General features: G+C 46.3%; 1 protein-coding gene across 1 annotated transcript in view; it reads right to left on the bottom strand.

Annotated features, from left to right (window-relative positions):
- Nucleotides 1-21,178, bottom strand: part of LOC119391312 (nose resistant to fluoxetine protein 6) — a 112,278-nt gene extending 91,100 nt beyond the window's left edge. The window contains exons 1-4 of the mRNA XM_049415238.1: nucleotides 21,041-21,178; nucleotides 19,637-19,719; nucleotides 16,541-16,661; nucleotides 14,716-14,905 (exon numbers count right to left, since the gene is read on the bottom strand). Of these exons, the coding sequence (XP_049271195.1) occupies nucleotides 14,716-14,905; nucleotides 16,541-16,661; nucleotides 19,637-19,719; nucleotides 21,041-21,178 (532 nt within the window). The remainder of the gene's footprint in view (nucleotides 1-14,715; nucleotides 14,906-16,540; nucleotides 16,662-19,636; nucleotides 19,720-21,040) is intronic.
- Between the last annotated feature and the right edge of the window lie 1,845 nt (nucleotides 21,179-23,023).

Below are 23,023 nucleotides of genomic sequence, written 5' to 3'. Positions count from 1 at the left end.
TTGTCTCGCCAATATATTTTGCTGTGTTTTGCGTTGATAGTTCCTGCGCTGCCTGTTTTTCATGCAACTGTGTGTAACTTACCGTAACCACGTCACTCGACAATGCTGTTGCGTTCGAGGGCATTTGGAACAAACAAACAAACAAACAAACAAACAAACAAACAAACAAACAAACAAGGAAACAAATAAATAGTTAAATAAAAGCGCTTTGATATTTAGTATTCTGCGTACAAATTTTCAAGCAGGTAAGTATGCATAAAATAGACTACGACGCAAAAGTGCTCCGCTGCTAGCTTCCTCCCAAACACTCAGAGGTGGCACGCAGACTCTGGCATAGTAATTTACGTCTACGCCTTGCCATTTGAGGAAGAGCTACAGAAGTTTGAGCAACTTGTCGTGTCTATTTCTACGCCTTGTTGAACACGGTGCTCGTACCGTACAGTCATCGTCAAACTAGTATGCACCACAGGATTTCAGATTGGCGTAACACCTCTTCCAAGGAGGCCAGCTGTGATTACAGCTTTGCGTGGACTTACTTCACAAGCGCACTAATCTGAGTTGTCCTTGCGCCTTGGGTGCTTGAAGATCTATGTGAGGGCAATCACTTTGTGACTGCGACTACGCTCAGGTGTTGCGTAACGAGTAATTCCTCTAACGGTGTGTTGCATTTGTGAGTGTCGAATTAATGCACGCCATTTAAGGAAAACAGAACGCTCACGACAGCAAGCGAGTCATCGAAAGGTTCTTTAAGCAATGACGATACGGGATAAGAAAAGGAATCTTACGGTATCCCTTTCGACAGCGTAGAGAGAGAGAAAGAAATGTAATTCGGAAAGGCAGGGAGATTAACCAGAAAGCGAATATCTGGTTTGCTACCCTGCACTGGGGAAGGGGTAAAGAGAGACAGAAAATTCGGGAGGAAAGCACACACACACACACACACACAGGAGTGTCACAATCGTTCAACGAGGTGGGCCGTGCGCAGAAACTTCAACAGCACCTTCGTTGCGTCTGTTCGTTGAGGCGAGCAAACACTGCTGAGAGCTGTCTGAGAGCTGTACTGAGGGCACTGACACAAAATATGTTCAATGGTTTCGTCATTGCCGCAATGGTCACATAAAGCGCTGTCTGACATTCCGATACGGCAAGCAAAGACGTTCGTAAAGGACACCCCAAGCCACATGCGGCAGAGAAGGGTCGTCTCAGATCGGGGTAGGCCAGATGCAATAGTGAGTCATAGGCACGGATCCAGGCGGTGAAAATGGGTGTGGAGAAAACCGGGCGTGCTCCACATAGACTTTGCGACACCATGCGCAAGCGTATTATTCTCTGCTGCTGCGTCGTTTCTTGATAGTCGAATATGTTCCATCACGACATTTTCTTGAGCATTCTTAGCTGCATCGACAGCGTAATGAAGTGACATTCCAATCTCATCGAAAATTCTTTTTTCATGATAGCAGTTGTGTAAGGCGCGTGCCTACTTTTGTTACGCAGGTGTGTGGAATCATCCTCTACAAGTGTTTCCTTGTAATGCGTAATAGAGCAGTTAACACCAGAGAATAATAAAAGAAAAACACTTAGCAGATTCACGCAGACTGGCATAGTAATTTACGTCTACGCCTTGCCATTTGAGGAAGAGCTTCCAAAGAAGTTTGAGCAACTTGTCGATTTCGAAAGTTCACCTGATGATCTCTGAAACAAATCATTCAAGTCCGCACTGTGGCCTTTGTACAGAATGTTAATCAAACAATTTTTTTTTTCCCGCAGGAAAATGGCCCAACACACTTCCGATAGCAAGCCCAAGTCTACGTACCGCAATAAAGAGATAACGCAAAGAAAATCGCTAAAGCCACTCTTTCTCCTAGTCAACTACCATCACATACGGCTGAAGCCCAGCTTGTAAATATGTGTCTATTTCTACGCCTTATTGAATACGGTGCTCGTACCATACAGTCATCGTCAAACTAATATGCACCACAGGACTTCAGATATAGCTGATTATTTCCACAATCTCGGCAACCATTGCTAGCACTTGGAATTTTGGAACGAACAAGCATATAAACGAACAACAAACGGTCCGTACACAGTAGTTTTCGTATACGTATCATATCCTTGAACACGCAAACATCGCTCCACTATTCTTGAGGGAATAGTGCCAAATGACAATAATGATATCAGACTGAACACCCGAAAGAATGTTTTAGCTGACGACACAACCCGTGTTACCACAGAGTTGGTGGAAGAAGAAAGCAGAATACCACAGTTGCCACAAGTTCCTTTACAATGCAGTTGGCCGAGGAAAATATCAGGCCTCTGCACTGCTGCAGCAATAAGTATAAACATAGGATACATGTGACACAAAACGAAAGTAGGCCGCTACACAGATGCGACATAACAAGTGAATATAGCGCAAAGTTTGTGTGAAAAGAAAGAGAACAGTCACTTTCAAGTGCAACACCACATCGGTGTGGTGTTGCAACATCAAACTTCTAATAAAGAAGTTTTAGGAACTCTAATCATGTTCACGCACAATCTCACAAAAAGCCCCAGTATGCAGTTCCCGCACCAATTCATTGACGACGAAGATGACGTTGCCCAGCACTGCAACCTGCCTACGGAGCTTCAACGTGGTCGTAATGAAGGAGGTTTAAAAAATCACAGCATATCCACGGAGTGAATGATGATGAGTGGGCGAAGCTGCGGAGGTTCATCGGTAAACCGTGAATCTTCCGTGAATTCTGCCCAGTACATCATCACCGACGTGAGATCGGGCGCGTTTATACTAAAGGTTCGATGAGTTATGACGACTTGCAGCTCACTTTAATTTTACATGTACGCTGTGAATTTTCATTGTTTAGAAAACCATTGCTTTAGAAAACACCTTGCGTCTTTCGTTAAGCAGCTGGCGTCTTTTTCGTTTTGCTTTAGAAACATCTGGCGTTCTTTCGTTTTGTTTTTACAAAACATCTGGCGTCTTTCGTTGGTTTATTTCATCAATCAACGGCGTTTTGAACAAAATTTTTATTGTTTAATCACGCACAGGAGAAATCTCACCAGGCACTACCTTGGAGGTAAACAATGGCTGCTAATGGGAATGAGAGACAGAAGAAGTCGGCTTTTAGCTAACACTTACACTTCTACAGAGACAGAAGAATTCGGCTTTTACTTAACGCGCACGCTGCGAATTTTTTATTGTTCAACAACGCACAGGAGAAATCTCCCACCGGCAGCACCTTGGAGGTCAAAGGGTAAGACTTGTTACTCACTACTACGAGCACGACGAGGGACGAACGGGTGCCGCCTTAAGGAGCTTCGCCCCTAAAAAAAGATTCTGTAGTGGAAGCTCTCGCAACGCCTTGCCAGTACAAGTGAAGCTAGCTTTTGCCCACCAAAGAGCTCGGAAACATGCTCTTTTCCAGTGTTGCCTACTAAGAGATCAAATGGCTTTGATCTGTTTGTATAAATACTACGTTAATTTTAAAATAAAAGATAGTTGTTGCCGACAAAAGTAACTCGTCGAGTGGAGTGTTGGCGATTTATCTCCAATAAAATTTGCCATGACTTTGAGGCTTAGTGATGAAAACTAGTAACACAAAGACACGCTTGGAGAAGTATCTGACCCGTAAAAGTTGCCGTATTGAACTCTTTCTCTATGACTCGTCTAGCGTGCGTGGAAAACGCTTGCTTTCCTTCGCCAAACGCCGATGATTTATCGTGGCCCTACTAAGATGGCGGCCGCAGCAGCCATCTTTTGGTGGGCATGGCTTCACTCTTGCGCAATAATCGCCACTCCAGCAATTTTAGGAGCGGAGCTCCCTATAGCATCACCTTGACGGTCGTCGCTCCATCCGGCGTGCCTCCGCCGTCGCGTCTCCCATATCATTCAATAGATGGCGCTGTCCCATAGAGATGCATGCAAACTGCAGTTGGGTGACGATATACTAGATGGCGCTGTCCCATAGAGATAAAAAATAAAAAAATAAAAAATAAAACATTTAAAAAAGAAGAAAAAAGGAAAAATAATCAAAGCGGCGTATCGCTTTGATTACTGCTGGGCGAAACCACTGAACATTTCACGGTGTAACCATGACTGCTTCAGGAGCTTCGCCCAAGCTCTTCATCATTCACCCGTGGATATGCTGTATTTTTTTTAACCTCCTTGGTCGTAATCAAGGAGGTTTAGTCGTAATCAATTGCATGACGCTGTTGTGACAGCTTCCATAATACAGCACTGTCTTTTGCACAAGCCTAGCTATCCACCTCGACCAGACGTGCCGCACGCTGCACTGCGCGTGACAGTCGCCGAGAGCACGGGACACGCCGCCATTCTACACAAATTTTAGCGATGAACGAAAGCTGCCTGTCAGTTTTTGCAACTCATCTGCAGCGGTAATGAATGCCCGACTAGAAGAGCCAGGGTAGGGGCCAGTTGGTTGTTCATAGCGTAAACTTTATCGCGCTGAAAGTAGACGAAAGCTACGTAGAGAGAACGACACAGGGCAACACAAGCGCGAACTATCACCTGTTTATTTTTACAGGATCATGACAATACATATTGTTGCGAATATATTTAACTTATTTACAACCAGCAGTCAAGATGGCGGTTGTGTATTCTCAGAACACCGACACGTCGTCTGCCTCTTCTTCGCACACCTCCCCACAGTCATAGCTGCAACCCCGCTACATCGACCTCCGGCGGCGAAAGCGCCGACTCGGCGCTTGTTAGCAGGTGGTGGGCGAAAGGTACGGCTTCAGGCGAGCGACGTGGACGACGTTGGAAGACGTAGAGGGCGCCGTGTGGTCCAGAGGGGCGATGTCATAGGTGACCTCAGTCACCTGGCGTAGCACACGGTAAGGGCCGGAGTACTTGGGCAGAAGTTTTTCGGCCAGGCCAACATGCCGAGACGGAGACCACAGGAGAACGAGGTCACCCGGATTGAAGCGAACGTTCCGGTGGCAGCTGTCGTATGTATGTTTCTGGCGGAGTTGCGATTCCGAAAGGCGTCGATGGGCGATCTGACGGGCCTTTTCGGCTGTGCTAATAGCGTGGCCAGCATATTCGGTGGACAGGTGGGCAGGGGTGCGTACGAGCGTGTCGAACGGCAAGGTCGGTTCTCGTCCATACAAAAGGTAAAAGGGAGAATATCCAGCAGTGTCGTGGCGCGAGCTGTTGTAAGCAAAAGTGACAAAGGGTAGCGCAATGTCCCAGTCGCGATGATCGGTCGAGACATACATGGCGAGCATGTCAGTGAGCGTGCGATTCAAACGTTCTGTGAGTCCGTTCGTTTGGGGATGATAGGCCGTCGTAAGCTTGTGCTTCGTTGCACAAGACCGAAGTAGGTCCTCGATTACCTTGGATAAAAAGTAACGACCTCGGTCCGTGATGAGTTGACGAGGAGCGCCGTGATGTAAGATGACGTCTTGGATCAAAAACCCGGCGACGTCTGTAGCGCAGCTGCTCGGGAGAGGTCTCGTAATGGCAAAACGGGTCGAATAATCCGTAGCGACGGCGACCCATCTGTTACCGTTGTTAGAAAGTGGGAAAGGTCCCAAAAGGTCGAGGCCGACACGAAAAAAAGGCTCAGCAGGTACGTCGATAGGTTGAAGGAGCCCGGCAGGGTGCACAGCTGGCTTTTTCCGGCGTTGGCACGACTCGCAAGTAGCGACATAACGATGTACGGAACGGTAGAGGCCGGGCCAGAAAAAGCGTCGGCGGACACGGTCGTACGTTCTGGCAACACCAAGATGGCCGGCCGTTGGTACATCATGTAGTTGCTGAAGTACGGTCGAGCGGAGATGAGTGGGTACTACAACTAGTAGTTCTTGTCCCACTGGGCGCATGTTCCGGCGGTATAAAATGCCGTCGATGATGACGAACATGCGAAGCGAACTGTCCGTCGAGTCAGTATTCAGGCGGGTGATTAGATCTCGTAGGGACGCGTCACGCTGTTGCTCGTCACCGATGTTGCCGAAAGCGGAGAGCGAGGAAATACAGATGGACGTGTCATCCGTTACGAGGTCTGGATCGTCGACGGGGTACCGAGAAAGGCAGTCGGCGTCTTGGTGTAGACGGCCGGACTTGTAGACCACTGTGTACGTGAATTCCTGGAGGCGCAGAGCCCAACGAGCTAGGCGCCCTGTTGGATCTTTGAGTGCTAAAAGCCAGCATAGAGCGTGGTGGTCTGTGGTAACGGTGAAAGGGCGACCATATAAATAGGGGCGGAATTTACCAACTGCCCATACAAGCGCCAGGCACTCGCGCTCAGTAATAGAGTAATTGCGTTCGGCAGGAGAAAAGAGCCGGCTGGCATACGCAAGAACTCTATCATGACCGGATTGACGCTGGGCTAACACAGCGCCAATGCCGTAACCACTAGCGTCGGTGCGGACCTCGGTTGGAGCGGACGCGTCGAAGTGGGCGAGGATCGGCGGTGTGGTGAGCAGCGTAATGAGGCGGGAAAAAGCACTGGCTTGGTCAGGACCCCACCAAAATAGCACATCCTTCTTGAGAAGGTCAGTGAGGGGGCGCGCAATATCTGCGAAGTTTCTGACGAATCGTCGGAAATATGAGCATAGGCCCACAAAACTTCGAACGTCTTTGGCACAAGTTGGTACGGGAAAATCGAGGACAGCGCGAACTTTGTCGGGATCGGGTCGGATGCCAGATGAGTCGACGAGATGCCCTAGAATAGCAACTTGGCGATGGCCAAAGTGGCACTTCGATGAATTAAGTTGTAGCCCAGCCGCACGAAACACGGAAAGAATAGACGAAAGTCGGTCGAGGTGAGACTCAAAGGTGGGAGCAAATACAATGACGTCGTCCAGGTAACAAAGGCAGATAGACCATTTAAAGCTGCGCAAAAGCGTGTCCATCATCCGCTCGAACGTGGCCGGCGCATTGCACAAACCGAACGGCATGACTCTCAATTGGTAGAGACCGTCAGGCGTTACAAAGGCGGTCTTCTCACGGTCGAGGTCGTCTACGGCGATTTGCCAGTAACCAGAGCGTAGGTCTATCGAAGAAAAATAGGTAGCACCATGAAGGCAGTCCAAGGCGTCATCGATACGAGGAAGCGGGTAGACATCCTTTTTGGTGATCTTGTTTAAATGCCGATAATCCACGCAGAAACGCCAGGTGTTGTCTTTCTCTTTAACTAAGACTACAGGGGAAGCCCACGGACTCGAAGAAGGCTCAATAATGCCTTTTGTGAGCATCTTGTCGACCTCCTGTTGAATAACTTGGCGCTCTGATGGTGAAACTCGGTAAGGACGCCTGTGAATTGGAGCTGCATCACCGGTATCTATGCGGTGCTTGACTTGCGAGGTTTGACCTAAGGGCCTACCGTCAAAGTCAAATATGTCAGAGTAGGTCATAAGGAGATCACTGAGGTCTTTAACTTGAGAGGGCAAAAGGTCTAAGGCAATCATCTTGGTTATGTTCTTGTGCAGTGTAGAAGAGGTGACTGCGTCGACTTTATGCGGGTTTGGAGAGACGACAGCGGGCAGTTCGGGTGACACCGATGAGATCTGGCACTCGTACGACGGTGACAGAGTAGCGAGAGCAATGCCTTGTGGTAGGACTTGAGGGCTCAATCCGAAGTTCAGAAGGGGAAGGCACGTCTTGTTCGCTGTAATAGTTACAACTGTGTACGGAGAGGAGACGTTGCGGGCCAGTAGAACACTGGGAGAGGGAGAGACCACATAATCCCCATCCGGTACACTGGGATATGGTTCAACAGCGACGCAAGTTAGGGCTTGTGGTGGCAGACGAACAGCCTCAGCACACGAAAGTTTCGTCTGAACCACCTCCGACACGTCGGCGGACGCAGGCAAGTCAAGTTGTACAACACCGGCCGAGCAGTCAATGACAGCAGAGTGGTCAGACAAGAAATCGAGTCCGAGGATGACATCATGAGGACAATGAGCGAGAACATGAAACAGAACGGACGTCTGGCGGTCGGAGAACCTCACACGTGCCGTGCACATTCCGAGTACAGCCGGAGTTCCCCCACTAGCGACACGTACAAATAGGGACTCGGGCGGCGTAAGGACCTTATTTAATCGTGCACGGAGATCAGAGCTCATAATAGAAATATGTGCGCCGGTATCAATGAGGGCAGTAACAGGCAGGCCATCCACTTCCACAGCAAGCAGGTTCTGGTCCGTAGTGAGGGTCAGCAGAGGGTTTTCAGGTCGGGGGTCGAATGCAGCATCACCTCCGGGAGCTGCATTGCTCAGTTTTCCGAGTATGGGCGTCCAGTAGGGCGAGGCGACGAATGGCGACGGGGCTGAGGTGACCGGGAGCGACGATCGTGTGGGGACGGCGAACGGCTGGAGCGTCGGACCGATGTCGTAGGAGCCTCATCGTATGGTCCACCGTCACGAGCGGGAAACTGCAGGGGCCGGTGGTTGTCGTCACGTCGATAGCCAGCAAACGAGCGAGATGGAAAGGTGCGAGAACGACAGTAGCGGGAAATATGTCCTACACCGTGGCAACGAAAGCAGATCGGCTTGTCGTCCTGCGTTCTCCACTGGGCAGGGTCACGATAGCGGCGCAACATTTCCGGTGCACGAGGAGGCGTTATAGAACTGACACGAGGTTCCGTCAACGAACATACCGGCTGCAGTCCGACATTTGCAAGCTCCTCCCTCACAACCTGCTGGATCAACGAGATCGTTGGTCGAGGATCATCAGATGGCCGCGTCAGGAAAGATGGTGGCGACGCCGCCTCGATTTCTCGGCGCACGATGCGAACTACGCTCTCGTTGGTAGGCGGTTGACCGCATGGCGGCTGAAGGTCCTCGCAGGATGATGTAGCGGCCGTGTTCGGAAGTCGCATGAAATGCTGGGCAATGCGGCGACTCTTCAGCTCTTCGAACCGGCGGCACTCTTTGATGATGTCGTCCACGGTTGAGCAGTCTTTAGACACAAGTAAATTAAAAGCGTCATCCGCAATTCCCTTGAGCAAATGGCTTACTTTGTCACTCTCTGACATGTTGGTGTCGACACGACGGCAAAGGGCCAGGACGTCAAGGATGTAGGAGACGTATGATTCGGTGGAAGTTTGTGCCCGACAGGAGAGTTCTTTAGAAGCGGCCCGCTGGCGTCCGACGGCTCTACCAAATAGGTCGCGAAGCTTCTGTTTACAGGCATCCCAACTTGTTAAGTCAGCTTCATGAGCCTGAAACCACGCGCCTGCTGTTCCGCAGAGATAGAAGTCAACATTGGCGAGCATCATTGTAGGGTCCCACCTGTAGACCGCTGCAAACCGCTAGTACTTCGCAATCCAGTCATCGACGTCAACGTGGTCGGTGCCGCAGAAGTTACCGGGATCGCGCGGTTGAGTCAATACGACCGGCTGTACCGGCTGTACCTGTTGTACCGGAGTCGCGGTCGAAGCGGCAGCAGCAGAGTTGCTTTCTGTTGACATATTGAGGCTGTCGAGGACACGTCCGCTGCGGAGTTCCGTCTTGCGTAGTACCCAGCACCACCACCAAAATGTTGCGAATATATTTAACTTATTTACAACCAGCAGTCAAGATGGCGGTTGTGTATTCTCAGAACACCGACACGTCGTCTGCCTCTTCTTCGCACACTTCCCCACAGTCATAGCTGCAACCCCGCTACAATATATACACACAAAGAAAGGGAACGGAGAGAGCAGAACAAAAAAAAAAATAAACACTCATACATGCGCAGGAAACACACCAAAAGAGGAGCTATCCTCAATCCGGCGCCCACGTGTATCGAGGTCTATCTGCTTCCTTGCCCTGAAGGAAGGACACTTCCGCTTCTGTTAGTGATAGTGAATGAGCGCTAACACAGGTATCACCGCCGGCGCAATGCATTGCGAAGGCTTCGATGATTTCCCTTTTGAGTTATTACATCGTGAAACAATGGTGGTCTTATCAAATTTTGGATGACATTGACACCTGTTGCAATGAGTAGCCATGTTTGCGGGGTGAGTGATCTGCTTGCAGTTATAGTTATGCTCGCGCAGTCGTGTGTTGATGCACCTTCCGGTTTGTCCAATATATTTCCTTCCGCAAGAAAGGGTACACAATAAACAACTTCTTTTTCGCATTCAATGAACTTGTCCGAATGGCTAACACTGCAAAATTTGCTATATCGCTGTTGGTTGTTGTTGACCTTATGACATGTGAGATTAACGTGTTAGGTGCCTTGAAAACCATGAGTATGCCGAACCTATTCGCGATTTTCTTTAGCCCCTGGGAAACGTTGTGAATGTATGGTAACGCAATAGGCCATTCTTTTGATTTTTCTTGCGATTCTTCTATTTTATCACTAGTCCTGAGTCCCTTTAATAGCTTCACAGCCAAGGATGCTATCAGCGCATCCGGGTAATTGCTTTTTCTTATCTGTACACTTGCTTCATCAGGCTTCTGACTACGGCATGTGCGCACGATTTTTGGCAACTTTTGAGCATGCAGGCGTACGAAACGCTCCTTTTTATCAATTTCGAATGTCCGGATTCAAAGTTAAAAATGCCTTTATCACCCCTTACCGCATATTCCCAGCAAGTGTGCCGTTCGTCCTAAAAAAATCATCACATCTAGAAATTTTATTTCTCCATTAGTTGGTAGCTCGTAAGTGAATCCTAAACCTGGAAATGACAGCTTAAATACTGAGATGATTTTTTCGACGTTTACAGAGGTGCTCGTTGTAAAAGGAAAACACAGTAAAAAATCGTCAACGTAGCGGAAATATGCAACCACATTGTACCCGCTCAGATTAGACTCCAGCTTCTGGTCTCTCTTTGCCATGAACAGGCTCGACATGACCGGCGCCAGGCACGAACCTATACATATCCCGTCCTTCTGTACAAAAACCGATCCTTCAAAGTACACAAGGAGCGACTGAAGGTACAGACACATCAAATTCAGAAAGCCACTAACACTAACTAGTCCCACACTCGTTTTGGAACCGAATGTGACCGTACACGACGATGAAAACGTGTTCACCGCTTCAACTTGTTGGCGTCTAAAACAATTGTCTGCTTGTGCTTCGGAGATAACCCACGCTGCACAATAGCGGCTCCTTAAGTAACAAGAGAAACCGAAATCAGGTTTCGTGTCTGGTGTAGGCTTAGCAGCGAGAGACCGCGATGATTTCTGCATTGTCATGTTTCTTCAAGTCACTTCCATCGATTCGACTGTTTTTAGGCTGTGTCTGGCCCGAGTTGCCTGTTGCTTGTTTGTTTCCTCGACCGCCTATTAGCCTTGTAAACACCAGCTTGTCGAGGGCAGCAGTCGGTGCCTCGCAAACGAGGAACGCTAAATAGGAGAGTAAGAAGCTCCAGACGAGCAGAGCGAACAGCAGCGTGACCTGAAACACAAGGGAAAGAACCACATGCTTAGTTATTTTATTAAGGAAATCCTGAAGAGCTATTCTAAAAGGCTTGATATGAAATTTCTCGTAGCTGCACAGCAAAATTACTTTATGGTCTTAGTCTAAAGGGCGCTTATACTGCTTATAAAGCCTTGGGAGCTATTTTCTTTTCCTTGGGCACGGTTATTGCAGCAGAGCTGGTACGCCTGTTTCTTTATAGCCATTTCAGCATTTTTTTACATTAAGTTTGAGAAAAAATACAGCATTGTCACCTAGCTGATCGAGTTTGTATTGACGCTGCTTATTCCGTTGTCACAACATGCTCAATGGCCTCTTTTTTTACAGCTCATCCAATTGAACAGTATTTTTACGTGCATTATTTACGAAGCTGATAACACTATTATATCTATTTTTATTGCGATAGGAATTATATGGACACTTTCAACGGGTTTTTGCCGTCGCCGTCATGTCCCGTATAAAGTCCAAATTGATAACATAACCCCGCGGATCCTATGTTCTACCACGGAGTAGAACATACGATGGGTAGAACTACCTCCCCCCCCCCCCCGTCGTATGTTCTAAACGGCGCGAGCGGGGGCGACGAAAGCGACTGAAGCAGAGATCAGACGAGCCGGCCCATCTCCGTCACTCGGAGGGCTCATGCGACATCAGCTCGCTCGGGAGGCCTGACGTCGAGGCAGAGAGGAAACGCTCCGCCCGTCTTGCTCGAGCATGAAAAGACGCGATGGGGAGCGGCCGTGTTCTTACACCAGCGTTTTGTAGAGTTACGCGAGATCGGATCCAAAAGGCTAAGCTGCCAGCCTCACTTCGTATAACATTACAATTTGTTGCTATCGCATTCATTGCTTCGTTCTTGCGGTGAAACTGTGACTTTTTTAATGAGAAGTGAGCGCCCTTATTCTTCTCCTCATGGTACAAGAGACTGTTTAAACTGTCCCTATGCATGATTACAGCACCAGCTCTTCAGCGCAGAGTGTCCATGTTATAGTTAATAGGCAACTGGAGCAATGGCCATTGGAAACCGAGCTGGTCGAGTTCTCTTCTGAGCGTGCCTAGAAGGTTTGCAGTAGGCAATCCTAAGAGGACAAGAGATTCACAGTGAGACACAGACGTTTGAATTCTAAATTTGTGTGTGTGTGTGTGTGTGTGTGTGTGTGTGTGTGTGTGTGTGTGTGTGTGTGTGTGTGTGTGTGTGTGTGTGTGTGTGTGTGTGTGTGTGTGTGTGTGTGTGTGTGTGTGTGTGTGTGTGTGTGTGTGTGTGTGTGTGTGTGTGTGTGTGTGTGTGTGTGTGTGTGTGTGTGTGTGTGTGTGTGTGTGTGTGTGTGTGTGTGTGTTAAAAAATTGTCTGATAATGAGGCACACTGTAAGGTGTGCTCCAGATGAATATCACCCACCAGTTATTTTTTAATGGGCGCTTATCCTCTGTGTACCTGCTCCAAAGGGGATCTACCTAACTACCACGTCCTCAGCAGTGGCGCAATCCAGCCGCACAGCTAGAGTTGTGGCTTCAGGAATGCAAAGCATGTAAGTCATGGACCGTGGGTAATAAAAAATTAAAGCCCTATGCGGGAGCTAAGGTTCAAACAAGAGTGCATCACCTCCTCGAAACTTCACTTGTTCACTCAACTACTAAGAATCTCAGTGCAAAAGACACTACTTACCTGATTGAACACCGACCAGAACCTTCGTTCTCTGGACGAATGAAACCATAGGTGCAGGAATGGCACGTGAATGAGATAGACGCCGAAGGAGAGCTTGCTCAGAGGCACGTAAGCGTTCCAGGACAGCAGTTTGGTTAGAACCCCTGCAGAGACGAACATCAGCGAAATTGGCCATATGGGCTTTTAAAAAGCGAGTTCGTTTATTTATAGCTGACCTGGGACCACAGGAACTGCTTCGCATTTATTTCACATACACACCAAGAATAATATTTACACAGTAGATCATAATAAGAAATTATGGCCATTTAGCACGAAGGGTCAAGTGTAGCGCAGTCCTTGACCCCTTCCCTCGTTATATCTTATATTATATTTATGGTCTGCTGTGTAAAATCAACGGACTAGCCCAGCAACGTGTTCTTGAAAAATATTTATGCCGGGCAAGGGAAATAAACAGCATACATTCGACTGGTTTCTATGACTCTGGCTGTTTGACACAGTGTGCGCTGATGCGAAGGCCTCTCTTGTCATTGCCTGAAGAGAACGCAAGTCTCCGTCGAATGTTAAGCTTCTTCCATTCCTTACGGAAGGCCACCCGATCTAAATCTGTTTGGATCTCGGTCGCGCGCTCCCAACTACACTCTACCAAAAAAAGAGCCATTTTAGCTCTTTTTGATGAGACCTGACTTGCCACTTAAATGACTCACTTTAAAGAGACGAGTTAACTCTCTTAGGAGATTACGATATACTCTCGTCGAAAGGTCGTGGGACCCAAAAGATAGTTAACGTGTCATTTGAAGGTGTCATACATAACAAGATAGGACTCACAGAAAAGAGTAAGACACACTTTTTTCTAAGAATGTACAAGGGGATATCAAACGATATCAAGTTGCGGAGCTTAGTTTCTCAGGTGGATTGATGGAATCTATGATAAAGGCCTTAGTGAGAACCAAAACTTCATTGTGGCACGAAATAAGAATGCACAGGGGCATAGAAAGACGAAACACGTTCAAGAGCTTGAGTACGTTTTGTCTTTCCGTGTCCTCGTGTAAATTTATTGGGTGCAAAAACGCAGTTATAGATCACCGACACCAACTAGCCCAAACCCCCACCCTACTTAGTGAGAAGTTAGTTACAATATCGACCATGGTTGGTCTCTTTGACGTTCGTGTACATTCTAAGTGTGCAAGCGTTTGTCGTACTAGGCCCCACCGCGGGATGAAGCTGTTTCGAGCGAAATCCGAACATTTGGCCTTGCACTTCTCCGATGACTGCGATAGTGAGAGTCACTGAAATGTGTGCTGAACGTGTGTCCAGGGCATTACAGAAAAGGGAAAAAGTACAGACGTTTTATTATTTAAGTGCTCCAGACAACGTGGTGTGACAATACTGAATCACATTAAAAAACTTTCACTTAGTTTCACAGTGTCTAATTCTTTCGCGCACCTATCCACATGGGCTACATGCGCCATCTACTGTATTCAGATTCGCCAAAGATGAGAGAATTCATAATACAACAGTGCATAGCAGCTGGACGCAGCACAACCGGCTGAGGGTTGATTGCATTTGCGTTGAAAGGCCTGTACCCCCCCCCCCCAGGTATACATCCACAACTAATGAAAATAGAGACGACTTGCGTTGCATATTATTACAACGCCGCATGTAATATGACAGAAAGAGCCTTACCGCCTCGTCCACTGCAGCATGCGAGCGTGATCCAAGCTAAGAAGAGAGTCCAGAGGATGCGGTCGAAGAATGCCGCAAAGAGCGCCACACCCATTGGCACAGGATTGAGGCTAGTGTACCAGGCGAACTTCACGAATACGCAGAAGAACATGCAGGCCACGGACACGCACCAGCCAACCTGCTGCAACCTCTGGAGAAAGAAACGCGAAACATATACAGGGTGCCTTTTTTAGACAATACAGATTTTTTTTATAAAAATGCTATGACTGTCAGGCCTCTGTCGTCTTCGCTAACGAACTCTACGCCGAGGCGCAAGAACGTTTCTGCATCTAAAGCTACACTGATATAAGCAATTGACAAAAACTCGCTCATTAACTTTTTAATTATTAACTTGAGGACAGTTGTTTATATTGAAAAGCTGTAGGACGTGACAATATACGGCACACCCATTATTTAAAAATCTCGAAAAACACGTCGTTTGAGATATTAATATTCAAAATTGAGGGCTCCAATCCACGCGATATCGAAACTGAGCGTCCGGGCGCGCATGAAATGCGCTATGCGGATTACGTCAGACGGGAAAGCTCACGTGACGAACGTTGAAAAACATTCAACCAGCTCCGCTTCGCGGACACTGATGAAACACTGAAGCGGGTGGCCTTTGCTTCGTCAGGCTAACGCATTTCTATGTTTTGAAGTCTTTCAGATATGTTGTATTACTCCTCTTTTTCAAACGCGGAGGCCACGCAATCACAGTGCTGCTCTTGCTGATGGCGCGGCACACCGAAGATGACATCACCGCGTTCGCAAAGCGTCTATCTTTTGCCAAAAAATGCTATTTGCGTTCACTTTTGAGAAACTCACATCGGTATTAGAGTTCTGCAGGGATCAAACTGTGATTACTCATCTCAAAATCTTTTTTTTTAAGTGATCCGGCTTCTCTTTAGTGGAGAGTACCGGAGTAACCTGCGATTCGCTGATGAAATTGCTTTTCTGAGTATACTCAGGGGACGAATTCCACATGATGGTTACTGAACTGGGCAGGGAAAGCAGAACGGTTGCTCTCAAAATTTAAACGCAGAAAACAAAGGTCACGGAAGGGATCAACGCTTTGGAATAGGGAGCTAGGCACTGGAAGTGGTAAAGGACTGCGTCTCCTTAAGGCAGGTAGTGATTGCAGATGCGTGTAATGAGACTGAAGTAACTAGAAGAATAGGAATGGAGTGGAGCGCATTTGACAGGCATTCTCAGAACATGAATGGAACCCCTCAAAAGCAATCTACATAACAGCTGCATCTTACCGGTGCTTACCAACGGGGCAGAAACCTACTTACGAAAAGGGTTCATCTTAAATTTCGGACGACGCAGCGAGCCTTGGAGAGGAAAATTATATATGTTACCTTAAGGGAATAGAAGGAAGTACAGTGAGTCAGGGAACAAACACGTGTCAAGGACGCCTTAATCGAAATCAAGAAACAATGGGTATGGGCTGGCATGCAGCGAGAAGGCATGGCAACCGCTGGTCATTAAAAGCAACAGACTGGATTCCAAGATAAGGTAAGCGCGTGAGGGGTAGGCAGAAACTTAGGTGGGCAGACGAGATGAAACAAGTTTGCGGGAATAACGTGGCCACAGCAAGCACAGGACCGGGTTAATGGGCAAAGATGGGAGAGTCATTTGCCCTGCAGCGGGCGTTGTCAGGCTCATGATGATATTTTCACTAATACACGTACTGCGTCCAAAGAAAATACTTCATCAGTCTAAACACAGAGTTCCCTTTTAGCGCGAATAGTTGCTTAAGGTGCAAGGATTCGTAAAACGTTACCTTGGATATCTTCGACTCCCTGAAGTCGTCTACGGTGAGGCACGTCATGCAGCCGCCGAAGTAACAAACGGCGTGATAGTAAGGCCGGATGTAGTACTCGTCGAGGGTTCGCAGCATGAGGCTACAGCGGTTCAAAGAAAAAAAAACAGCAAGGGGCAAGAACAAAAATTAGCAGCTTTTCCCAATAAGGAAAATGGAGGCAAGCGAAGCTTCCCGCGTGCTTGCCTGACCTACTACTTTTCTTTCTTTCTTTCTTTCTTTCTTTCTTTCTTTCTTTCTTTCTTTCTTTCTTTCTTTCTTTCTTTCTTTCTTTCTTTCTTTCTTTCTTCTTCTTCTTTCTTTCTTTCTTTTAGGGGCGCAGCTCCTCTTAGTCTAACCTTGTCCCATGTCAGGCGTAACCACGGCAGTATCTCCCGAACAGTATAATAGATGGCGCTGTCCCATAGAGATGCATGCAAACTGCAGTTGGGTGACGATATACTAGATGGAGCTGTCCCATAGAGATAGAATAATAATAATAATAATAAATCATACCTAAGAAATAAAAAATAAAAATAAAAAATAAAAAATTAAATTAGGAAAATAAAAAATAAAAATAAAAAAATAAATCTAAAAAAATGTCAAAATTAGAAAAATAAAAACAGAAGGAAAAACGGAAAGAGGAAAAATAATCAAAGCGGCGTATTGCTTTCATTACTGCTGGGCGAAACCACTGAACATTTCACGGTGTACACATGATTACTTCAGGAGCTTCGCCCAAGCCCTTCATCATTCACCCGTGGATATGCTGTAATCTTTCTTTCTTTCTTTCTTTCTTTCTTTCTTTCTTTCTTTCTTTCTTTCTTTCTTTCTTTCTTTCTTTATTTATTTATTTATTTATTTATTTATTTATTTATTTATTTATTTATTTATTTATTTATTTATTTCGCATTACGCAATGCTTCCTCCTAACTCTTTCCTTCCTCCATGCCGGAATGGGAACTTCGCCCACGTTTTTAGCCACGCCACACTTCATAGCTACACGCAACAACGACGAACATGCGTGAAACAATGAAATGCAGCGATGAAATGTGGCAACGTGAAATGTCAAGTGACCTCGATAAAAGATGAGATTTCCATATATATCGCCGACAAGTCCACGATCGAGAAAGCTTCATTTATTGCAAAAGGTGCAACAATACGAATGTGACTGGCGCACCATCGAGGGTCTGTTGGTGTACAGTAGCATATATATACACTCGCCGGAGCCGGATTTTCCACGGACTATACCGCCACCGCCACCGAAATCTATAAGCCATAGAAGCTTCGCTCGAAAGGTAACTGGTTACATAAGGTGTAATACAGGTAAGATGCAGTTCACGATTGGTGTAGGACCACATGTGCAGGCCTCGGTGCTTTCTAGACTATAGGCGCCGAATCCGCAAAGTTTCTTTTTCGTAAGTGATCATTACCATTGACCAGTCGCCTTCGCTAAAGACCTGTGCGATATCAGGATTGGGGAGCATCACGATCGGTCTATAGACTAGCATTTTCGTCGCGTGTAGGGGGCGGCCGGCTTTTTTTCTTTTCCTAAGAGGGGTAGGGGGGGGGAGGTGCTGCCAGCGTTCACTCGCCTTCTGTTGTGACGCATTCAAACCAGCTGTTCCTGCGCTGGCGTTGCCGACAGGTGCTGACTGAGTTCAAGATTATGTACGCTGGGCCTAATAATAATAATATCTGGGGTTTAACGTCCCAAAACCACGATATGATTATGAGAGACGCCGTAGTGGAGGGCTCCGGAAATTTCGACCACCTGGGGTTCTTTAACGTGCACCTAAAGCTAGGTACACGGGCCTCAGACATTTTCGCCTCCATCGAAAATGCAGCCGCCGCGGCCGGGATTCGATCCCGCGACCTTCGGGTCAGCAGTCGAGCGCCATAACCACTAGACCACCGTGGCGGGGCTTACGCTGGGCCTCAGTGTTGGCGCCGCAGTAAAAGTATCTGGTGTCGAGGTTGGAAAATCTTTTCCTTTGCAAATGTCCTTTGCCAACGGCCACGACGCTTTGATAATGATATGTCCGACGTCAGGATCGGTCGCACTTTATTTGTTATTAAGACCTTTAACCTAAGGCGTTTTGGTGAGCACGGGCCCTGGTGTGTAGTACTTTGATAAATGAACATTTTAGTGCTGTCGGAGCGTTTTGCAAATGCACCCCACACTGTGAATTTACTGCGAACTTTTGTAAATGGCGGCAGTCTTAAATACTCACTCCGGAATCGGCCCTGGAAAGATCATAAATGGCGGCAGCTGAAGACCCGCAACGACGCATGTTCCAACGATGCAGCCCAGTAGAGATAATATGGTGAATACTCCCAGAATGATCGTCTTGCGGCTGTGAATTATGCATCCTTGTCAAGCAACATCATCAGGGATGCTCCACTTATGGACCCTCAGTATCAAATCGAAAGCAACTATTCGAAAAGAGATTCGCATTTCAACATGTAATCTAAAGCACTTTATTTAAAAAGAGAGTGAGAAGCTTCAGGCTCAGCGTACTGGCCCCTAGCCCTAGTAGCACCAAATGTTGACACAACGTTGCCGCCACATTTAGAGCGCCACATTGAGGCGTTGCCGCCACTTTTTTTCAATTTTATACGTGGTTTTGCCTGCGCTACGCCAAGCGACGACAGCACACGACAGCCCGGGCCCCTAAAATGCTCCGCACTTAATATCATCATGAAGGAGCTCGAAGAGCAAGAGGAAGAATACTTCTCCTTGGCGCAAGGGTGCGCTTAATATTCAACAGTTGGCTATGCTCTGCGTGGTTTTGCCTGCGTTACGCCAAGCGATTACAGCATACGACAGCATACGACAGCATACGGCAGCCCGGGCCTCTAAAGTGCCCCGCCCTTAAAAGAATAGTGCGTGTTTTCTCAACGTGTCTTAAGAACCCCGCGTAGTAGTATGCTTCTGGGTTGTTTTGTTGATTCGTATCGTCACGAAACAGCTACAATATATAGTTTTCGCCTTCTATGCACAATCCCGTGAATCATTCTGTAGGAATATTTAGTTTTAATCATTATATGTGGTTACAGAATGAATGATCTGCTCACCGTTTGAATATCAGCAGCACGAGAAGAGAAATGACGAAAAGCTGGAAATCTGCCGACAGGTACCACGTGTGCGGCAAGACATCCTGAAAGATAAGAATTTTTCGTAAAACCACTGTGTATTTTTGTGTTTTGGGGAGATATATCAAATGCATTAGTTTATTTTAATGTGTATTTGTCCAACGGTTGACATGTGTTTGTTAAACATTTAATGTTATATATATATATATATATATATATATATATATATCTTGCATATAAATTAAAAGGTTATAATTAGAGCTGTGCGAATAGCAAAATTTTGGGTGCGCAGCGAATTCGAATATTGAAGTGTGAGTGCAAATCGAATTGAATAAAATATATATATATATATATATATATATATATATATATATATATATATATATATATTGCTTATTGTTGTGCAAAGTAAAGTTCCAAGCATCACACGCAATATTATCGACCATATAAGAATGAATTTTCTTAATCCTTACGTGTGTGTAACATAACCTGAAGCTTTTCCAACAAGCCGACCTTTTTAAGCACAACTAACGTAAACGCGTCAAACTTAATATAGGCCTACTACAGAAGTCCACTGCAAAGGAGCGTATTGCGCATATATCAGAGACAGTGATGCCTGTCTTGCGACATTGACCCATGTTACTTTCAAAGGTCCCTAATAAAATATGAATGCTCATTTCCGCTGCATTAGCGCAAAGTAATGTGTGCTACCTTATTGTTTTTGTAGTAGCGTGTTCACTGTATTCTAGAAAGTCACCTAAGCCACATAATTAACGGAACAGTCAACGAACGGGTGATTACAGTAAGGTGAAGCAAGAAAGACAAAGTGAAAATTCTCATTTTGCGAGATGAGTCATCAATGTAAGACGAGCCGGGCATGTGAGGTGAAAGGTCCTGAAATGAACATTTTTTTTTGTTGCGGTTAATTGGTGACACATAATACGGGGAAGGACCCGGGATCGAATTAACAAAGCTTTTTTCTCGTAAGTGCTCTTTTTCATTGGCCGGTTGACTTCGATAATCATATGTGAAACATCCGGATAGGATGATATCTTCTCTTACAAAAATTCTACAATAAAATTTTGATACGGGCCCAATTGACGGAGGCTTACAGAAGTAGCATGCGGGACTCGAAATTTATATAAGAAAGTGACAGATGTGTTATCGTCAGAAAGTTTACCTTCATTATCTTAAAGATTGGCGAAATTGTTTAGTTATCGCGTTTTGTTAGATCAAGTTCACCTAAAACAACAAACTGTCTCGTAGCTCGTTAAAGTGTGGAGCAAAATCATCTACGGCTCCAAACTATTATGCTATGACAAAGCACACTGCATTGAACGTCTAGAGCAATTTCGTAAGCATATTTGCCCATAAGAGTGCACTTACTTTCCCGGTGATTCTATAAAAGTTTCTGATCTGAAGAACCAAGTGCCACCAGTGAGAGGACGCCTCCTCGTGCAGGTTTTGGAAGAACGCCTTCGTGTTGGGACCGTCGACAAGGGGCTCGAGTGCGTAAAGGCACATTATGATGAAAAATAGCGGAATGCAAGTCCTGCAGAATGAAAGAGGTGGTTACTCTCGTTAAAGGCAGGAAAATGGTGTCCCTTCTCATATGGCGTAGTAAAGATGCAGTAACATTTGCTGTTCTCCCTTTTCTACTTATCTCTTACAGCATTACACTGAACTAAGATGTTAACTGTGAACCATCTGTCTATTCTTATAGCCTTCTTATAGATAACATTGGATTTTAATCCTGATGTAATGTTCGTGTTTATCGGTTCACTAATATCTTTGTTCTCGTATTCCTATTATAATACATCGAGCTACATCTTTTTTTCTTGCCGGAATAATTACCACAAGTAAGTTACTACATAATGTCAGGAAACGTTGCCATTTCAAAAAAGTCTTTCCCATATCTCGTGTACGGGCTATTTCTGAAGCAGATTTGGCGCCAGGATTCTAACAACATGTCGATATACCGATCTCCAAAATGCCTAAAATCAGAACGCCGATTCTGCAATATTGTTTTTGTTTCACGGTTATGTTTCAACTTTCAACACATGGTGACCACATGGGGCACCTCACGAAAACAATGCTTTAGACCAATCATGCCTGTGTAGCTCACGAACATACTTATTGAGAAAATTTTAAAAAATGTGCGGCGAAGACAGTCATGTGCGGGCCGCGGGCCACGTGTTGGGGACCCCTGCTCTGTACTCACGCTTGCTTTCAGCAACGAACACTACCGGTACTGAAATTTAACCCCCGCCATCACGCTTACGCCCATGTAAAACATTCTAATAAATAATTTGTTCAAGACTAAGCTCAACCATACTTAATGTTCCACTTCACCAAAAAGAATAATAACAATAAAAAACTCAAGACCATTCAACTCGGTGAAGGTGAGTGACCAGCAGAGCTGAAGGGCGGGGAATCTGCTTCTGGAGTTGACTATGGGATACGAAATGCATGTTTGGCAACAAATTGTTCGCAAGGCCAGAACTTTTTCTTGATGTGCGCAATTCTGCATGTCGGCTTTACATGTTCTCCTGCAGATGGCTTTTATTCCACCACTAGTACAGCACCGTATAACAACAGGTAGCAGCCGCGACAGGCGCGCCACTAAGGTGGCAAATGGCGAGATGGCAACTGCTGTAGTTTTTGGTATACGCGCGCGGTCTACGCACGCAGCGATCCGCTGCAAGAACGCCTCCTCTATTTTTTTTATCTTTATTTTTCAAAAAATAGAGGAGGCGCTGCCTGGAACCGGGCGTACGGCTGCTCCGCTGTCACAGCACAGACGGGTATGCTATGACCACTGCGCCTACATTTATTAACGAGCTATACGAGGTACACCAGGTTACCGTTCGTTATGTCAAGTAAATTTGCTACCCTGTGCGTGACAGCATTAGTTTCAGCTTGCATATGTTTATGGGTACTGCAGCGTTGAGATGCCTAAGCGTATAGTCATCGTAGGTTCCCACTTACTCCGTCCACTCGGAGGAACGTTATGTTTTACAGATTCTCATATCATTGCGATGCATATGTTTACGTAGGTAATACACGGAACCATTCTTGGAGCTTCCTACCGAAGCAGGCGTCTCGTAGCTCCGATAATGAAGACGATGGGTCCAGTTCTCTTCTGCTTGGTGATTGTACAGCACAGGAAAAATCCGCTGCCAAAAAAAGAGGATAACCTTGTTCCTTAAAATAGCCTCTATAGTAGCAAAAGTTAACCAACAACTAAAACTTTACTATGTTTTCGAGTGCGAAGGATTGCTCTGCTATTTTTCGCGGGAGGAAATCATCCACCCGGCGTGATTCAATAAGTTCGCCGGTTTCTTCTTTTCCTTTCTCTCTCTGCCATTC

Source organism: Rhipicephalus sanguineus, chromosome 4, assembly GCF_013339695.2.
Source record: "Rhipicephalus sanguineus isolate Rsan-2018 chromosome 4, BIME_Rsan_1.4, whole genome shotgun sequence".
Classification (NCBI taxonomy): Eukaryota; Metazoa; Arthropoda; class Arachnida; order Ixodida; family Ixodidae; genus Rhipicephalus; species Rhipicephalus sanguineus.
This window is presented reverse-complemented; position numbering and strand designations above follow the sequence as displayed.